The sequence below is a fragment of the Polypterus senegalus genome, chromosome 13 (assembly GCF_016835505.1).
Source record: "Polypterus senegalus isolate Bchr_013 chromosome 13, ASM1683550v1, whole genome shotgun sequence".
In the NCBI taxonomy this organism is placed as follows: domain Eukaryota; kingdom Metazoa; phylum Chordata; class Cladistia; order Polypteriformes; family Polypteridae; genus Polypterus; species Polypterus senegalus.
Genome location: NC_053166.1, coordinates 95,396,502 through 95,416,310, shown reverse-complemented (window position 1 = coordinate 95,416,310; position 19,809 = coordinate 95,396,502). Strand labels below are relative to the sequence as shown.

Below are 19,809 nucleotides of genomic sequence, written 5' to 3'. Positions count from 1 at the left end.
TATTGCATCCAGTGTACACCACTTGTCATAAGAGTGATGCACTATCAGTGTGAATTCTTCAAAATTTTCAGATGGTTTTTGCCATGGCAAGAAATTGTGAAAGAAACCTTTTGTTCTAAATAAAATATGAAATAAAAAAAAGTAATTTTAAATATGAAGATGGTTCACTTTGGGAAGAAAATCCCTTTTTGCCATGAGTGTCATCTGTCTGATGATAATCTTTATACATTTTGTAGCTTGAATGTTGTTTTGAGGGTTGACCCATCAGAGCTATGGAGATTTCAATTCAAAACAAGAAAGCTTAAAGTTTCACACACTTCACAAAAATATACATATTACATTTGGAAAAGTAAAAGTTCTTACAATCATTTTCAAAGGAGAGCTGGCAGAACACACTTTTGGATCAAGCTGTTACACCAAATGCCCCTTAAATACACCTTTGCAAAAGTTCATGCTGAGGCACTCTTGTGTAATTCATATGTAAGGAAAAAAGACAACGGAAGAAAGATTGTAAAAACGTTAAGTACTTACACTACTTGCTTACACCAGTGTGCAAAAAATTTTTAAAATTTTATTTACACAATTATTTATAGATTTAAGAGTATGGCAACAAAATTCCTTTGTCACATCCAGTTTTTGAAAGATGAAGATTTAAAATGAAACATTACTATTTCTTTTTAAAGAATTATTTTTAATATTAGTTATTTAGACTTGAAAAATTTATAAATTACTCATAATATATAATTGTATTAAATATAACTATTATTTTAAAAAGAAGTCTCTCGGTACTCCCTCTTATCACTAGAATATTTAAAACCTACAAAAAAAGCATAAACCCGGCCCACCTTAAATCCATTCACACCTCTCTGTCAGTGTCTTTTGTGTTGTAAATGTGTCGATAAGCACAAGCAGCCTACTATCCCATCCACCCACCACCTCAGAAACGGCAAACAGCTCTCCCAGCACCAAGTCTTGTTTATCTGGGATCGAGGCACCAGGAGCTGTATTGGGTAAATAATATATATTAATCTGGAACACATGCATTTCATGTATGTTTCGTGTCTACAGAGATCTATGTAAGTGTCGGATGACTGGAAATGTGAGAAATGTTGTGCACATACCTAAAAGACAAATTTTTATTAATGTTTTAAGTACTAACGACAAAATTTTAACATGAAGTGTATAATGTGTGAAGACAGAAGTCCAAAAATCAAATAAACATTTTCACAAAAGGTACAAATATAACAGAACAAGTGCGCTTTTATTCAAGACTATAATCAAAGAAAAAGAAATCAGGTTAGTCTACTTTGTTGTCATGACTGCTTTGGTAGTACAGCGGTAAGAACTGCTGACTCATAAACAACAGGTTGCGGGTTCAAGCCTTCTAGCGTACCAAATTAAATGTTTTGAGTAGTGAGCTGCTCTTATTGTTACTATAATACAATAAAAACATACATTTAATTTGAGTCTGTAACATCTGGTGTAATATATGGTACTTGTAAAGGCTAGTATTTTTTTTTTATTCAGTTTTATTCTCTCGGTCACATTCACGTTCCCCCTGATTGACACTGCTGTTTTCAAATAAAGACATGCTATAATAGAGGTGAACTCAGATGAGGATGAGAGTTCTACATCAGAGAAAGAGAACGGAAGCCCTCCCCGCAAGAAAGTTCCACTCACATATAAGAACAACACAGCTGCACCAGGCATAAAGGCGAAAGATGGCACTATTTGGATGTAGCAAGATGTCCAGTGTCATCCTGCCAGTCAGTCTACCCCAGTCCTTCAAAGAAAAAGCATGGCTTACAGAACTCAACTGAGAGAATAAAGCTGAATTAAAAAAACACTAACCTTTACAAGCAACATACATTTACACCAGCTCTTACAGAATCAAATCAAATGTATTTTTTTTTTATTTGTATAATAGTAACAATAAGAGCAGCTAATTTCTCAAAACATTTATTTTGTGACATGGCAAGGCTTGAACCCACAACCTCTTGATTATGAGTCAGCAGGTCTTACCGCCATACTACTAAAGCAGAAAAAATAATAAAGTACACTAATCCAATTTATTTTCCTTTGGTTATAGTCTTGAATAAACGCGCACTTGTTCTGTTATATTTGTACCTTTTGTGAAAGTTTTTATTTGATATTTGCACTTCAATCTTCACACATTATACACATCATGTCAAAATTTTGTCGTGAGTACTTAAAACATGAAAAAGCTTGTCTTTTAGGTATATGTTCAACATTTCTGTCATACTACACTTACATAGATCTTTGTAGACATGGAACACTCATGAAATGCATGTGTTCCATGTAACAATATATTATTTACCCTCTACAGCTCCCGGTACCTCACTCCCAGATAAACAAGGCTTGAGCTGGGAGTGCGTTTTGCCATTTCTGCAGTGGTGGTGGGCGGGGTGGTGGTGGTGGTGGGGGTTGTGTGGGATAGCATGCTGCTTGCGCTTATCAGCATATTTACAAAACAAAAGATGCTGAAGGATTTAAGGTGGGCTGGGTTTACAAGTTTTTTCATAGGCTTTGGTAATTCTGTTATAATCCACTGAAGGTGTATCACAGTGGAGTGACTGATAGAAGTCTGCTAACATTGCTGGACAATAAACTGTAATACTTTTCACCTTCTAAATATAAATTCCTAGTTATTTTAAAATAATAAAAAGAGAGAAAAAATGCTGATTGAGAATAATAAATGTCTATCAAATACTCAATTCTGGATTGTTTCTTCCAACAACTAACAATAAGAACAAGGAAGACTGCCATTTTTCAGCTCAATACACACTCTAAATAATATTCTGAGCTGAAAAAATACTTATGCCATGAAACAAACATAACTGCTTTTGCAAAATCAACAATTTTGGCAGATCTTAATTTATAAAACATAGTGATCTTTGTTTGCACAGGAGTATTTTGATGAAGATTGGTGTTAATTTATTACGATGGGAAAACACTTCTGAAGTATGGCATAAAAAGTATTTGTTTACCATTCGTTTTCTTAGCAACTGTCTGATAAATCTCATGAAAATTGTTTCAGATGTTATACAGTTCTTCAGAGTCTTGTACCATATAGTAAAAGCTCACAAAGCCTTCTTTCTTTACATACAGTTTTTTAGAATTGCTTTTGAGTTTTGACTTTTTTTTTTTTTTTTTATTTATTTATTAATTTTATTACAATCAATACATAGCAATCAAGTTTTACAAAAAAAATTATGCTAAGAACAGATGATCCCCACCCTTCAGTTAAAATTTAAGGCTTTTAAAAATACCTAAATCAACAAATGTGCTTTATAAATCATTTCAAAATATTACTGATTAGATTTGATCCTCTAACTGAGTATTTGATTTTTTTCAGTTTCCCACTGACTTAAAGAGGAGAGTTTGGGTTCTTCCAGTTTATCAGAATAAGTCTGCGTGCCAACAGTGTAGTGAATGCAATCAATTTGTTTGTCTTTCTCCACTTTAAGACCCTCTGGAAGAACCCCAAACACAGCTGTTAATGGGTTAGGAGGGATTGTGAGTCCAAGACTGTCTGAGAGTTCCAGAATAATGTTAATTTGGAGCAGGCCCAGAACATGTGACCTAGTGAGGCTGGGGCTTGGTTGCAGTTAGCAGGTTGGATCATGCCCTGGAAACATTTTGGAGAGTTTTAGTCGAGACAGATGTGCTCGATATATAATTTTGAGTTGTATAATTGTATGCTTTGCATATGGAGCTTGAGTGAATTCTCTGCATTGCTACTTTCCACTCTTTTCTGATATATTAATTGAGAGGTCATTTTCCCAGTGTCCTCTTGGATCTTTGAAAGGAAGGGATTGTAAAAGGATTTTATATATTGTAGAGATGGAGTCTAACTCCTTGAAATTGAGCAATAATTTTTCCAGCGTGGATGAGGGTGCAAGATGAGGAAAATCTGGAAGGTTCTGTTTAACAAAGTTCCTGATTTGAAGATAGTGAAAGAAATTTGTCTGGAATGTTAAATTTGGAACGTAATTGTTCATAGGATGCCAAGTTAATTCCAAATTTTTCCAGATATTAAAACTGCATATGTTTGTGAGGGTTGAAAGAGGTGGTTCTTTTGCAGGGTGCCACAGAAAGAAGCTTCTCCGTCTTAAAATGCTTTCTACATTGGTTCCAGATTCTAAGTGAGTGGAGCACAATTGGGTTATTAGTGTATTGCCGATAGCGTGTGTTTATTGGAGCACAAAGCAAGGAATACAAAGAAGTACTGCAGGATTTTACTTCTATTGCGGTCCATGCCTGTGTATGTTCTTCTATTTGTGTCCAGGTTCTTATCGACTGTATATTTGCCGCCCAGTAATAAAACTGGAAGTTAGGTAGAGCCAGCTCTTTTGATGCGTGGATGTTTAGAATTCCAAATAAATGAGGTTATTGTTGAATCTAATTGCTTAAAGAACGATTTATTAATGTATATTGGTATGTTTTGAAATAAAAAGGAGCTTAGGAAGAATATTCATCTTAACAGTGTTAATTCTTCCAGCTAGTGTGAGATGAAGGGTTGACCATCTATGCAAGTCTTGTTTAATTTTTTCCATACAGGCGAAAATTTTGTTGATAAAGAGCTTTATGTTTACTTGTGATGTTTCGAGGTATTTAAACTGTTCTTGATAAAAGGAAGTCTAATCTAATATTTACTTGAATTCACGAAAGAGTACACTTTTATTCAGATTAATTTACAATGCTGGCTAATTCTCACCACCTTTTAAGTTCCTTCCTTATTGTGGCAGGCTTCCATAGAATTCTCTTCTAAATATGAAAAATGCTGAGACCCACAGTTTTACTGGACATTTTTATATCTCAAAAGTAATGAATTGTAGTTAATGTTCTCTTTCCTCTTTTGCATAAAAAGAGGGTTGCCTTTCTAATATTAATGCCAAATTAAAAAAAAAAAAAACATAACTAAGACATTTTGGTCCAGGGGGCTGGAGATAGCTGTAATATTTTCCAAATATGCAGCAAGCACACTGGCACAGTTGTTATAAAGATGGACTCATATTTCCAGGAGGCTGTGTTGTGTAGCTGTAGCAATAGATCTGGAATATGGATAGAAGATAGGCATGCCGGTACAGGATGGTTGCAATTTGTTAAGTCCTTTCAGAAACCCTTCTCTACTCACTACTTACCACAGCTAGACTCCATTATGGGGCAATAATAAGTGCCTTTGTCTTTAAATTAGAAATAATGTGGACGTAAATGCAAAAATAGCTTGAGTCATTAACATCCTTATGAACAGGGCTGTCTTTTGCTATGAGTGTGACCTTTCCTTTGATACATTTTGTCTTCCTCTCCCCCTGACAGATCGACTGACCAATCCTGTTATCATGCCTGGAGGTTTTAATTAAAACAAGTTAACATACACTGACTGAACCATCAGCTTTCTTAATACTTACATATGTTAGCAAGTTAGGTCAAGTCAAGTTAGGGAGCATGCACTGGTACAGTGCATTGTCGCATGCCCCACATGACGAAACAACTCGGGATCCCGGTTGGCAACCCCCCAGGCAGATACGCGGCCCAGTCCCACCTCTCCGGAAATGACCCTCTATGTGCCGTAGCTAGGTGTTACGTGGGCGACCCCTTGGCCTGGTCCAGCCACTCGGGTCCCCAACAATGAGGATCTTATGAACTGGATCACCCTCTGGGAAACGCGCCACATGTCCATAGTGCCATAACTGATGCTCCCCCACAATGCAGGTAATGGGCCTAATTCGGGACTCCATGAGCAACCGCTCATTCGATACAAAGTCAAACCAACGGTACCCAAGGAATTTCCGGAAAGACACAGTACCAAAGGAGTCCAGTCTTCATCTCAGGATAGCATTCATGTCTCGCAACCATATAGCAAGACAGGAAGCACCAGGAATCTAAAAACTTGAACCTTCGTCCTTTTGCATAGAAATCAGGAGTGCCACACTCTCCTTTCCAGCGACCTCATGACCCCCCATGCTCTTCCAATCCGTCTACTGACTTCATAGGAAGAGTCACCAGAGATATGAATGTCACTGCCAAGGTAAGCAAACCTCTCGACAAGGTCAACACTCTGTCCGCAAACAGACACACTGCTGATGGCTGTGCCCAAGAGGTCATTAAAGGCCTGGATCTTGGTTTTTATCCAGGACACTTGCAAGCCAAGGCACTCAGACTCCTCGCTCAGTCTCTCGAGCACCCCATTCAGAGCCTCCATTGACTCTGAGAAGATCACAGCATCATCAGCAAAGTCAAGGTCCGTGAATCTTTCTTTACCAACAGATGCCCCACAGCTGCTGGACCCCACGACCATCCCCAATACCCAGTCCATACAAGCATTGAACAGCGTAGGAGCAACAACACAGTACTCACAGTACCAGTGTACAGGCCGCTCATGATATCCAGCAACCTTGACGGGATCCCACAAACCCTCAGTGTGTCCCACAGGGCATCTTAATCAACTAAGTTGAACACTTTACGAAAATTGACAAAGGCTGCAAAGAAACTCTGCCAATATTTGTGTTTGCACTCAATGAGAACCCTCAGTGCCAGGATTCGGTCTATGGTAGATTTCTTATGCGTAAAACCAGACTGTTCCGGTCGCTGGTAGGTGAGCAAGTGATCACAGATCCTTTTGAGGAGGACCCTAGCAAGGACCTTACCTTTCACCAAGAGCAGTGTTATCCCCCTGTAGTTACTGCAATCCAAGTGATCACCCTTCCCTTTACAGATAGGGGCGACAAGTCCCGTTTTCCAGTGAGTTGGAATGATGCCAGTCTCCCAAATGGAAACAAAGATTGCTTGCAATGCCAGGAGGACAGCCTTACCACCAGCCTGGAGAAGTTCACCCCGGATACGACAGATCCCTGCAGCCTTTCTTTCCCTCAGCTGGTTCATCACCTGTGCAATCTCAGTGAGATTGGGTGGTTCATATCTAATTCGAGGATCTGCCTTAAGAATCGTGGACCCAGAGATATCCAAAGTCCTCGCTGGAGTATCAGCTTTGAACAACTGCTCAAAGTAGCCACTGGGTCACAACTGTAGTGTCCTCCGTAAGGACCATTCCATCAGCTGCCCTGACTGCGACTCTCCAAGGAACAGATTCAGATGTATGTAGTGCTTCGATTTCTCTGTAAGCAGGACGTGGGTCGCTAGACCACAGATGGTGTGCCATTTGCTCAGATTCCTCTAGCAAACTCTTCTTTATCTGCCCTCAGAACCCTCACAGCCATCTTTCTCAGTTCCAGTACAGACCAGAGTTGCCATTGAGCCATGCACTGCAACTTCTCTTGATGATATCCATGGTGCCCTGCAAGATGAAACACCTCCTTCTGGGAACACCAGTATCACCAACACAACCCTCAGCAACCTTCACGGTCTTGTCACGGAAGGTCTCCCACATCACATTAGGATCAGCAGTCGCATCCAAATCTGCAAGTTCCTCAAACAAACTGCATGCAGACTCATTAGAAACAGCCTGGTCTTGGAATCTGGCCAAGTCCAGGCTCATTTTCCTAGTAGGTGGCAACCTATTGGACCTAAGATGGATCCTAAGATTAGCAACAACAAGTCTATGGTTAGAATTCACAAACTTGCCATTTCTGTCGACCCTGCAGTTTTGCAAGAGCCTCCATCGTTTGCCAGTGAGCATGTGATCAATCTCCTTCACCGCACCTCCAGTATTGGAGTACCAAGTCCAATGATGCAGCTTAGGGCGCTGGAACCAGGATCCAGCAATTCGTAGCCACTGACCTTTTGCAAAGTCAAGAAAAATGAAGCCAATTTCACCATGGTCACCAAACCTTTGAGGACCGAGACAATCATCATAGCCAGCCCTGTCAGTGCCAGTGGCTGCGTTGAAGTCACCCATGACCAGAGGAGCGTCACCTCATGGGCACCCATCAACCACCAAGCGAAGTTACGAATAAAATGTCTCCCTCGCCGAGACATCACTCACCGTGGTCAGAGCATACACAGAGACAACAGACAAAGCACCCAGAGAGTGCCATAATCTGAGTCTCATAATACACTTGTCGAAAGGAGTAACATCGGACACCATTGGAAGAAGCAAATCCATTACAGCAACAGCTACTCCCTGAGTATGACAGCCATCAGAGCAACCAGACCAATATAAGTTGTATCCACCTACAGAGATCTTGTCAGTTCCCGGTCTGCGCACCTCAAAGAGTGCCTCCACTGAAATGCGGAGTTTACGCAGCTCCTCCGACAGCAGAGGAAGATGATCATCTTGCTGAAGAGACTAGACGTTCCATGCGTCTACCCATACGGGCTGCCTCAAATTGGGACCCGAGTGCTGCCGTGCAGCAGGCAATGCCTCAGCACCACACCAGTTCTGATCCCCAACAGACCTGACCCCATTGGCCCTCCAACGGTTTCGACTCTTCCGGGGATGGGGTTCCTGAGGGATTTCCCCCATCCCCTTCATGATGCGAGCAACTTTCCTATGGGTGGCTGCAGCAGAGCTACTCCCATGGAAAGCAAAAAAGAGTCCTTTCTGTCATCTCAGAGCTGTGTGAAGTTTTTTTTATGGTGGCTGGAGTGCCAGTCCTGCCGCCAACCCCCATGATTTCCCTGATTTCGAGGACCGCTTGTAGGGCCGGATGCAGTTTGTCATACCCAGGACAAATGTTAACATGATAAATGTTTTTCTTTAACTGTATATGACTTTTTCATTAACTTTTCATGCGTTATTAACCATTGCTTTACAGACCTATGGTGAAGCAGTTAACGTCAGCCTTTCAAGAAATTAGGCTGACAAAAAATACAGCTAATTGTTAATGGAGACAACAGCAAAAGATGCAGTTAACAGGGTCCCTATAATGAGCTTCATTTTGATTTTCGAGAAAACTGAACCCATTTAACCCAAGGTTTTAATAATCACACAATTATTTGTTTGTTACAAAATAACAAATGTTATTGATTTTATTAACATTTCTCCTAAGTCAAATGTTAGTTTACTGAAATAAAAAACAACACATCATAATTAACATTAGTAACATTGTTAACATGGTTATTTTGAATAGTGGCTCAGCTTTCTATGTGCAGTGCAGAACTAACTTTTTTATGGTTTGTCTCTTAGTGACTCTCAGTCTTTGTTGTTCCATGTATTTCAGACTATGGGGTCAGATATCCGTGAATATAAATTGCCTGACCAATACTTCTTTGTTTATCAGCTCAAACTCCTATTGAAGAGTTCACTCCAACACCAGCATTTCCTGCCCTGCAGTACCTGGAATCTGTTGACGAAGGAGGTGTGGCCTGGAGAGCAGGGTTAAGAATGGGAGATTTCCTGATTGAGGTGAGTGCCTAGCAGTTTAAACTTATAGTAATTTTATATTTCATAGCTAAGTGAAGTGGACATCCTCCATCTATCCTGTCATTTATTTTTATTTCTTTGTTGAATATTTATAGCATGTAGTTTAGGTATTAAATCATATACTCTTCTACTTTACAGATGTATACATTTTGGCTCAGATCTTTCATAGATTGACTTGGTATCTTGGAATTTAATGTCTTTAGTGGTTATTTTTATCTTTAATTTTTCTTATGTTCCTTTTAATATGCAGTACATGAAATATGAATAGCATGTCCTCTTTATCATAGTTTCTGTCACATCATTAAAAAGGATATTTATACCCAGTAATATGTTTTGTAGCCAAGACAACGGTGAGTAAAGAGCAAAAGAAAGGAGTTATGTGTTTTTGTTGTTATGGTGTGGGCCTTCACTAGCAGAAGTGAAAGTGACCTATATAGTTTTTAAATATCAATGTGTATGGAGAGGCTTTGTATATTAATCTGGATTGAAAATGTTTTTTTCGGTTTTGTATTTTGTCATTTATGCTTATGCCAGGATCTTCATAGCCATGTATATATTTCTTTATGGCTGAGATTGTTAAGCTTTTTGATCTGAGAGCCCAAATAAGAAAATTGGTATCTACCGGGACACGAGAGCATGGTTTTTACATTATGATAGCACAGCCATACTGTACATAGATAAATAACAATGGGCATAAAATAAAAAAGTAAGAGGTTTTGTTTCAAGTATATATCTGATGCGAAATATTACAGAAAAAGGAAAGTGAAAAACAAATGTTTAATCAACAAAACAATAATTGTAATTCAATCTATTCTTGTGTTATATCACTGCCAGTAAAAAAACTTAGTGTAAGCTTTAGTAACCCATGACAGAAAGGACATTCTTCTTTATAAAGTGTACACTGCAAGGATATTATGATTTTTGAAAGGATATTATGAACAGTCACTTAACTTAGTCACCTGAGTCATGGTACTAGAAAGTGTTTACATGTTGTTTGTCTCTATAATCAGAAATATGGGCTGTATTTATTAAATAAGAAATTAGGTAGTCAAAAATGAATACATCAATCAATGCTCTTCATTTTCCTTGTCATAAAAAACATTTTTTTAAACATGTTTTTCAAATAAACTCTGCCATTAACAATGCATTCTTCTAAATACATTTGTAAATTGCTCAGCATATTCTGGTTTTCATTTAACAACTGTAAATTGAGTATAAAATTTAGTGATGTAGATAAATTATTACATACTATTCTGTATTTTATATTGTGATAGGATAAATCTTGATGAAGAATTTATTTTATAATTATTTTATTTATTTTTACAAATTTAGAGCACAACACTGCCACTGCACTATACACACCCTCACTTATCTCCCCACAACACACTAAAAATCTAACTCCACTGTCCTTTCATGTCACCAGCTTGTTTGTGTCATTCCTGCCTCCCTCCTTCTTTCTTAAATGGATCTTTGCTGTCAGAGATCTCAGTTTGATTGCTTCACAGGTTGTGAGAGGAATGATGATGTCATGGGTAACATTTATTTTGTTTTTGTAGCTTAGAAATAAAAGCTACTGTATTTGTGATGCATAAGTAGTGTTGTTTATAGGCAATGGTTCAGATCTCATACTACCGAAATAAATAGTATGTTAAACAGATCTTGGTATAGCTCTAGCCACAGAATTCACGCTTTGATGATCTTGGCTAATTGTATTACACAATCTTGTGGCAACCCATCACAAACATGACTCATTGTTTAAGAAACACAGTTGTAGAGGTTCAGCACATTTTAAAATATGACCTTGTGTCCAGTTTTTTGATAACGGTGGTGACAACACAAAAAATTAAATACTGTAAAAGCATAATTATTTTCCTAGATTAATACAGAGTGCTGAGATGATCTCATTCACACATCATCTATTAAAAATAAAAAATAAAATCATACATTTAACCATTGGTGACATGCATTTCTGGGTAAATATATCTGGTTGAATAAGAATAGCTTCTGCTTTATTAATTATTAAAAACTGCTATCTAAACTACTGTATTTTGTGATTTTACTTAAAACATAACATGCATAGTTACAATATCTACCCAAAAATTCTTCAACACAATTTTTTCAATGATAGTAATTCTTATGTATTTGTTAAAACATGGAGTATAACTAGATGCATTTGCCACACTCCTCATTTTGCCTTATTTTAAGCAGCCTTGCACCACCAAGAAATAACAGCATTTATCTCCTTCATGAAACGATACTGGTATGCCTGCTGTTGTTGGTGATTGTGAGTGTTTGCTACTGGCTCCTTCTCTACTACAATCATTTCAATAATAGCTCATTGTTTAATGCATGGCACTACACCATGACATTTTGTGACAAAATTTCAGATGCACTAGAAAACTGATTTTCTATGGGAATCTTTTAGCATGTAATGCATTTCAAATTAACCACAAAGAAAGTTTCAGGCATTTCCTGTTAATTTACAGAAAGTGTTGCCCATTTTCTGAGCAGCCCTTGGAAGTCTCTACAAGTCTTTCTCAAATGAACTGTTAATGTCTGAATAGACTCTTAACACCCCATGCCTATGAATAATAATATAAATACTGTCACACTTGGGTCACAGAATTGCACAGAAAACTCAGGATATTGTAGAGACAGGACCTTTATTCAAACACTTCAAACAAACAAGTCTCTTTCAGAAGTAAAAACGAGCTCAGTATGCAGTTAGCTCTCAATTAAAGAATAGACATCAAGGGGAGCACAACGGGAGCGGGACCCCCGACATTAGCAGAGGATGACCGGAGAAGGAGAGAGAGAAAACAAAGCAATCAGCCAAAAACTGACTGACAGGTGCTATTCAGGCTTTTAAGTATGCAGAGTACCGTGCAGAAAACATATTGCGCGGTACAGCAGCCACAAGTAAGCCCAGCAAGTAAATGAGCAATGTGAAGGTAGTTTGTCAGCATGTTTAGGAGGGGTTTTTTGAGAAGAGTCTGTCTTTTAGGGGTGCGTTCAACCCCCCTGCTCACAATACACACAGTATATTCTTAATACATAAACTATATTCAGGAGAGCAAAGATTATCCTAGCAGACACTCTGCATAATTTTCATTTTACATATTTTATCATTTGTAGCTTTTTGAAATTGATCAAAGTATTCAAAAACAAAGAGCATTTGCATTTCAACATTAATTTATCTTCCAAAACAAAAAGTTATGTATTTAAAAAAAGATTTAAATAGAACAGTGCATTTACAGTAAGTTCTGCTCACTATATTCACACTGTGAATGTAAGGAAAATGTATACATTATAAAACCTCTCCATTGATTTCAGTTAGTGGAAAAGTTATGCTTTTAGAGCATACTCTCTTTTTTCAAAATGAGATCTGAATGCAATATTGCAAGCACTGGATTTACCACAGCACAGATTTCATCTCTCAAAATATACCCAAATTGTTCCCATAAAAACACATTCACATTCACAGTCAACACAAACATTTTAAGAGTAGAAGCAAAATATTCCATGCACACATGTCCATATGCTGGACCTTCTTTTGTTTTGTGAGGTTTTATAGCCTGTTCTAGAAGCTTAGGTTAAATGCAGGAACCAACTGTGGTCAAGGCACTCTGAGCACTGGAGACTAAGCAAACCTTGCGTAGACTATGCCAAAATCAGAATTCAGAGAATACTGCAGATATGAGGAAGTACCACAAACCATCACCAGATAAGAAATATTTATTTTTTAGGTGTGTTCACATAAAATGTAAAGGCACTTGCTGTTATCATCAGATCTGTTTGTTTGTCTGATTGAAACAATTTGGGTCCCAGTGGACTAATTTCTTTTTAAATGTGGTAAAATTATTCAGGAAGTAAATTTGATAGAGAAGTTAAACGTTTGTAATGATATCTTGAATAGACTACATTGCACAATTTTTTTTAATAAAAAATAATTTAAAAATGAATTTATTTCTGTCACATAACCTGTATGTCAGATATCCAATAGTATGCTCAGTACTTTCTGAAATATTTTTAAATAAACCACTTCCAAAAAAATCCTCCTTTGAATAGCTGGGAAGCAGACGTCTGCATTGAATAACTGCTTTTCCATTTTTTTCATGGCTATTTTGATATTTTTTTCCTGGTTGTTCAGTGTTGGTCCCCATAGAAACTTTGCTATCTGTGTCCTCCATGAAAACATGATCATTTTTTTCAGGGTTCTTTATCTAATCTAATCTAATCTAATCTAATCACTACACATAACACATTTGGGTGGAGTATTTCTTTACCTACATGATAGTGAAATACCAAAACCATAGATGCATGTACTTGGCTAAAGCAATATAATTAAAATATACTATCACTAAATATGACTCCTTGTTACAAAAATATTTAATAAACAAAAATGACAGACAGACAGACAGCAGACAGGAGTAAGAGACAACTAACATTAGACTTTTACACATTTTCATAATAATATAATTCATATGAAACATACATGAACAGTACAGGGGCATCTCAATAAATTAGAATATCACTGAAAAGTTAAGTTATTTTAGTAATTCATTTCAAAAAATGAAACTCATATATTATATAGATTCATTACACACAGTGTTTCAAGCAATTCTTTCTTGTCATTTTGCTGATTATGGCCTACAGGTAATGAAAATCCAAAATTCAGTATCTCAGAAAAATAGAATATTACATAAGACCAATCAAAAAAAATATTTTTAATATAGAAATGTTAGCCTACTGAAAAGTATGTCCATGTACGCACTCAATACTTGGTTGGGGTTCCTTTTTCATGAATTACTGCATCAATGCGGCATGGCATTTAGGCGATCAGCCTGTGACACTACTGAGGTGTTATGGAAGCCCAGGGTGCTTTGATAGCGGTCTTCACCTTGTCTGCCTTGTTGGGTCTGGTGTCTGTCATATTCTTCTTGATAATATGGGGTTTAGGTCAGGCGAGTTTGCTGGCTAATCAAGCACAGTAATACCATGGTCATTAAATTAGGTATTGGCACTTCTGGCAGTGTGGGCAGGTGCCAAGTCCTGCTGGAAAATGAAATCAGCATCTCCATAAAGCTTGTCAGCAGAGGGAAGCATGAAGTGCTCTAAAATTTCCTAGTAGATGGCTGCTATGACTTTGGACTTGATAAAACACAGTGGACCAACACCAGCAGATGTTGACATGGCTCCCCAAATCATCACTGACTATGGAAACTTCACACAACCTCAAGCAACTTGCATTCTGTGCCTCTCCACTCTTCCTCCAGACTCTGGGACCTTGATTCCTAATGAAATCCAAAATTTACTTTCATCTGAGAAGAGGACTTTGGACCACTGAGTAACAGTCCAGTCCGTTTTCTCCTTAGCCCAGGTAAGACGCTTCTGACATTGTCTCTGGTTCAGGAGTGGCTTGACACAAGGAATGCGACGAACCAGACAGCCCATGTCCCAAATATATCTGTGTGTGGTGGCTCTTGAAACACTGGCTCCAGCCAAAGTCCACTCCTTGTGAATCTCCCCCAAATTCATGAATGGGCTGTGCTTCACAACACTGTCAAGGCTGCGGTTTACCTTGTTGCTTGTGCACCTTTTTCTCCAACACTTTTTCCTTCCACTCAACTTTCCATTAATATGCTTGGATGCAACACTCTGTGAACAGTCAGCTTCTTTAACAATGATCTTTGGTGGCTTACCCTCCTTATGTGGCCTACTGAACCAGACTGAGGGACCATTTAAAGGCTCAGGACACCTTTGCTGGTGTTTTGGGTTAATTAGTGAGTCCAGTGGAGTAGAGTGTGACACCAGGGGCCTCATGTATTAACAGTGTGTATGCACAAAACTGTTACGTACAAACATTTCCATGCTCAAATTGCAATGCATAAAACCTAAACTTGGCATAAAGCCACGCACATTTCCATGGCAGCTCATACCCTGGCATACGCAAGTTCTGTGCTCGGTTTTGCAGACTGGCAGCACACAGCGTCAAAGCAGTGTTACTGTTCCAGTGTGGTTTCCCTTTCTTTTTTAGATCCATATCCCTGACTCGGCTCTATAAATACACTGAAATTAACTGCATATTGTTTATTGGTTTGATGCATCTGCTTGTAATTAACCTGTAACAATATAATGGTCCACAGAATGGTCAAACTATTCTAAATACAGTAGCTGCTTTAGCATTATTACTCTCACTGCACCTTCTTCTTCTTTCATCTGCTCCGGTTTGGGATTGCCACAGCAGATCATCTTTTTCCATATTACTCTCACTGCACCACTTGGAGTATTTACAGTATATCACTGTATCTGAGTGGGGAATCACTGCTCTACACCAGCTGATCGGAAAAAGAATTATCGGTATACAGCATCAAGCACACGCTGCCTCTATTGATGTCTATATATGTCTATTGAACTGCTCTCATACGGCAAACGCTTTAGAGCCTTTCCTGGCGGTTCAGAAACAGTTTCATCCCAAGAACTATAAACGCACTGTATCAGTCCATCAAGTGCTCCTTGTAGAACTGTTTGTACTTATAAGTACAATTACCTCATTCTAAACTTGCAATACAGTTATAATATTGCACAACCTGAGCTACTTTATAAAGCGTGTTTTTACATATGATGACGATATCATTTTTAAGATGAAATGCAGCAAAATAAAACCTTAACTTAATTTAAATAATCTATATTGTTAATAAATAAGAACATGGTTTCATAGTGCTAGCGAGGAGCTGGCGCTCCGTTCACGGATTGTTCCTGCCTCGCGCTGTATTCTTGCTGGGATTGGCACAGCATTGGATGGATAGAATAAGTCTAACATGTACTACGAAGGTATTTCAATGTTCCTTAAAAGTTCTGAAGAATCGGCCTTCTAAGCTTCCAGATAGCTTAACGTCTATTACAAAGCTGATTGTGTGGCAATTGGGTATTTGGAGAAAGAAAAGTAAGGACAGGAATTGGGGGTTAGTATGTTTGAAAGAGACAGTACTGCTGCAATAAATTATTTCATCAAAGGTAGCACATGGCGCAGCAAGCATCTTGCATGAGGCAGGAACAATCACTGTGCCACTGTGTTCCCATGTTTTAACTCTTATCATCATGAAAATGATATCAAGTATACATCTCAGTATTTTAATTACTCAGGGAGCTGTAATATCACGAATGTAATGGATTCTGTGTCCTTTTGGAGGAACAGAAAGCCCATTTAAGAAGTACATAGTGATTCACACACATAGAGCACATAGAAGATCAAATACAAAGCAAAGCATTTAACCTGCTACTTTAGTTATGATGGGATTTTGAAAAACTAGTAAATTAAACGATTTTAAGATGAAGTGCTTTTTTCCCACTGTGTGCCTATTTTTTTTTCTCCGTACCGTAATAAGCTTTCATATGACACTCAGACAGTGGGCTACGACTTGCCTTTTCACGGCGACTTTGATATCTGACAACTTTTTTATTTCGGGCACTGTGCAACTCCGACACTCTATCACTCGATCAACTTCCTTTTGTTGTTTATACCACTGTTTAAACCAACAAATAGTATGTTTTTCCTTTCCTCCATTTGGTATTCGCTGAAATTCTTCTATTTCCCCCCGTGCTTTTGCCATTGCCTTTTCACAGAACACTGAGCTTAAGGGCTATTTATATTGATTTGCATATTCAAATAGATGTACTTCTTGGAGAAGACGGGGCGGGACAGCAGGCGCGTGCATGTGCGTTACTTTTCATGCTGACCGGAATTTATGTAGCAGAAGAACGTGGAAGTTAGCGTTTGCACAGATTTATGCACCTGGATTTTTTTGTACATAAGCACATTTCCGCTTTTGTCTGTACGCCATGTTAGAGTGTGAATTCTACGCACGGCGTTATGCATGAGGCCCCAGGAGTCTACAATATTGAACTTTTTCACAATATTCTAATTTTCTGTGATATTGAATGTTGGGTTTTCATTAGCTATAAGCCATAATCAGCAAAATGAAAAAATAAGCACATGAAATATATCACTCTGTGTGTAATAAATCTATATAATGTATGAGTTTCAATTTTTGAATTGAATTACTGAAATAAATTTACTTTTTGATGATATTCTAATTTATTGAGATGCACCTGTATGTGATTGTTAAGCTACATTTTCAGCCTTATTTAATATAATACTGGTAACATGTTTGCTAGGATGAATAGAATGCTCTAATGAATAAATCTTTTAAGTGGCAGAAATTTTTAAACTCTCTTTCTCCAGGAGTTTGCAGAAGACATCAAATGTCAGGGACATTTAACAGAGTGAATGAAAAGAATGAAAAGTGGAAAGGCAATTGGACTAGATAAAATACCAGCAGAAGTGTTTAAGAGTTCAGGAGAAGTGGGAGTAGATGTGTTGTTGGATCTAATGCAGAAGTATGAATAGAACAGAAAACCAGAGGAGTGAATAAAGTGTGATTGTACCCATTTATAAGGAGAAGTGGGATATTCAGGATTGTGGAAACTATACAGGGTTAAAGCTGATGTCTGACATTATGAGAATTTGGAAAGGGGTTTTATAGAGAAGGCTTAAGGAAGAGACCACCATAGGGGAGGAGAAGTTTAGTTGTATGCAGTTAGAGCAAGTATGCACCAGGGATATTCTTTAAGTCCTTACCTTACTTTGTTCTGTTTATGGATGTGCTAGGTCATGGGATAAAAGACCAATCCCTCTGGTGCATGCTTTTTGCACATGACTTTGTGTTATGTAGCACCAGAAATGAGGAATTGAGGGGAAGTTGGACGAATGGAGAAAGGATTTAGAAGATAGAGGGTTGAAGAGAAAGAAGGCATAAAATATGATATTTAAGGATGATCAGGATTCAGAAGTTAGCCTGGAGGGAGACCTATTAGAAAGAGTGAATAGTTAAATATCTACAGTAGGATTAGTGGCAGCCCAGGATGAAAGACTAGATGTACCTGTAGATGTAACCCACATAGTGCAATGTGGATGTAATAATTGGAAGAAGAGTATTGTGTGATCGAGGTATTAAAGTGGAGGTTAAAGGTAAGGTATTTAAGACAAGGGCAGTAAAAGGAGCACAGAAGAAGATGTTATTTGTGGTAGAAATGAGAATGTTGAGATGGATGTGTGGAGTTACAAAAAAGGACAGAATAAGAAATGAGACAATCAAAAGTGCACCAAAAGTGAGATATTCAAGAAACTACCAGAATCCTGATTGAAGTGGTTTGGACATGTGATGAGGAGAGACAATGAATATGTGGGCAAAAGAGTGTTGGGAATAGAAGTTCATGGGAAGAGAAAATGAGGGAGACCAAAGCGGAGGTGGATGGATAAAGTAAAAGAACATCTAAAGGAAAAGAATTTGATTGGCAAAGAGATATAGGACTGAGCTGTTTGGTGAAGCCTGATCAAGCGAATTGGCCCCACATAGATGCACAAAACGTTGCAGAAGAAGAATAAGAAGAATGCATAGAAACAACTTCTGATATTTCTATGTGTTATGAGGGAAGTAATAATACATTATAATAATATATTTTATTTATATAGCGCCTTTCCCATGCTCAAGGCACTTCACAGAATTTAAGAAAGAACGTCAGGGTAAACAGTGTATAGCATTGTACAAACCAGATAAATAAATAAAGAAGATTAAGACAGTAAATTCAGAGAAAAAGCCTAACAGACAACATAATTGATGGTATAGCACACACACATACAGGTTACATGAGCGTCTTGACATAAAGGTAAACTGAGAGAAGGGTAGTAAAATCAAGTAGAGCTAAAAGCCTCCCTGAACAGATGAGTTTTGAGTTGTTTTATAAAAGAATTCATGGAGTCAGCTGACCTGATTAATTTTGGTAGGTCATTCCAGAGTCTGGGTGCCATACAGCTGAAGGCCCTGTCACCAATGGAGTGTAGATTAGTGTGGGGCACAACAAGTTTGCCAGAATCAGAGAACCTTAGTGGGTGGGCAGGCACATAGTGATGGAGAAGGTCACTGATGTAGTTTGTCGCAAGGTCGTTTCAGGCTTTGTAGGTCATTAGTAGGATTTTATTGTCGATTCTGTAAGACAAAGGGAGCCAGTGAAGGCGGAGCAGGATGGATGTTACGTGCTTACTGCTGCTGGTTCGAGTAAGAACTCTTGCAGCCGAGTTTTGAATAAGCTGGAGCTGTAATATATGATTAGAAGGGGCAGCTGCCAGTAGGGAATTACAATAATTGATGCTGGATGTGAATAAAGCATGGGCAGGTTTCTCAGCATTAGAAAAGAAGAGGAAGGAGCAAACACGGGATATGTTACAGTGATGAAAGTAAGAAAGTCTCTTAATGTGATTTATGTGGGCGGAATAAGAAAGGGAGGAATCAAAAATAACATCAACATTTTTTGCAGTAGAGGCAGGTCTGACGAGATCACCGCCAAGATGGACTGGGAAAGAGCCCATTTTATTAAGTTGCACTTTAGTCCCAATTTGCAGG

At 38.1% G+C, this 19,809-nt stretch overlaps 1 protein-coding gene across 5 annotated transcripts in view; it reads left to right on the top strand.

Annotated features, from left to right (window-relative positions):
- shank1 (SH3 and multiple ankyrin repeat domains 1) overlaps positions 1–19,809 on the top strand; it is a 670,907-nt gene that overhangs the window by 536,491 nt on the left and 114,607 nt on the right. For all 5 annotated transcript variants that reach the window (XM_039776090.1, XM_039776091.1, XM_039776088.1 and 2 more), the window contains exon 17: positions 9,204–9,328. In XM_039776090.1, the coding sequence (XP_039632024.1) occupies positions 9,204–9,328 (125 nt within the window). The remainder of the gene's footprint in view (positions 1–9,203; positions 9,329–19,809) is intronic.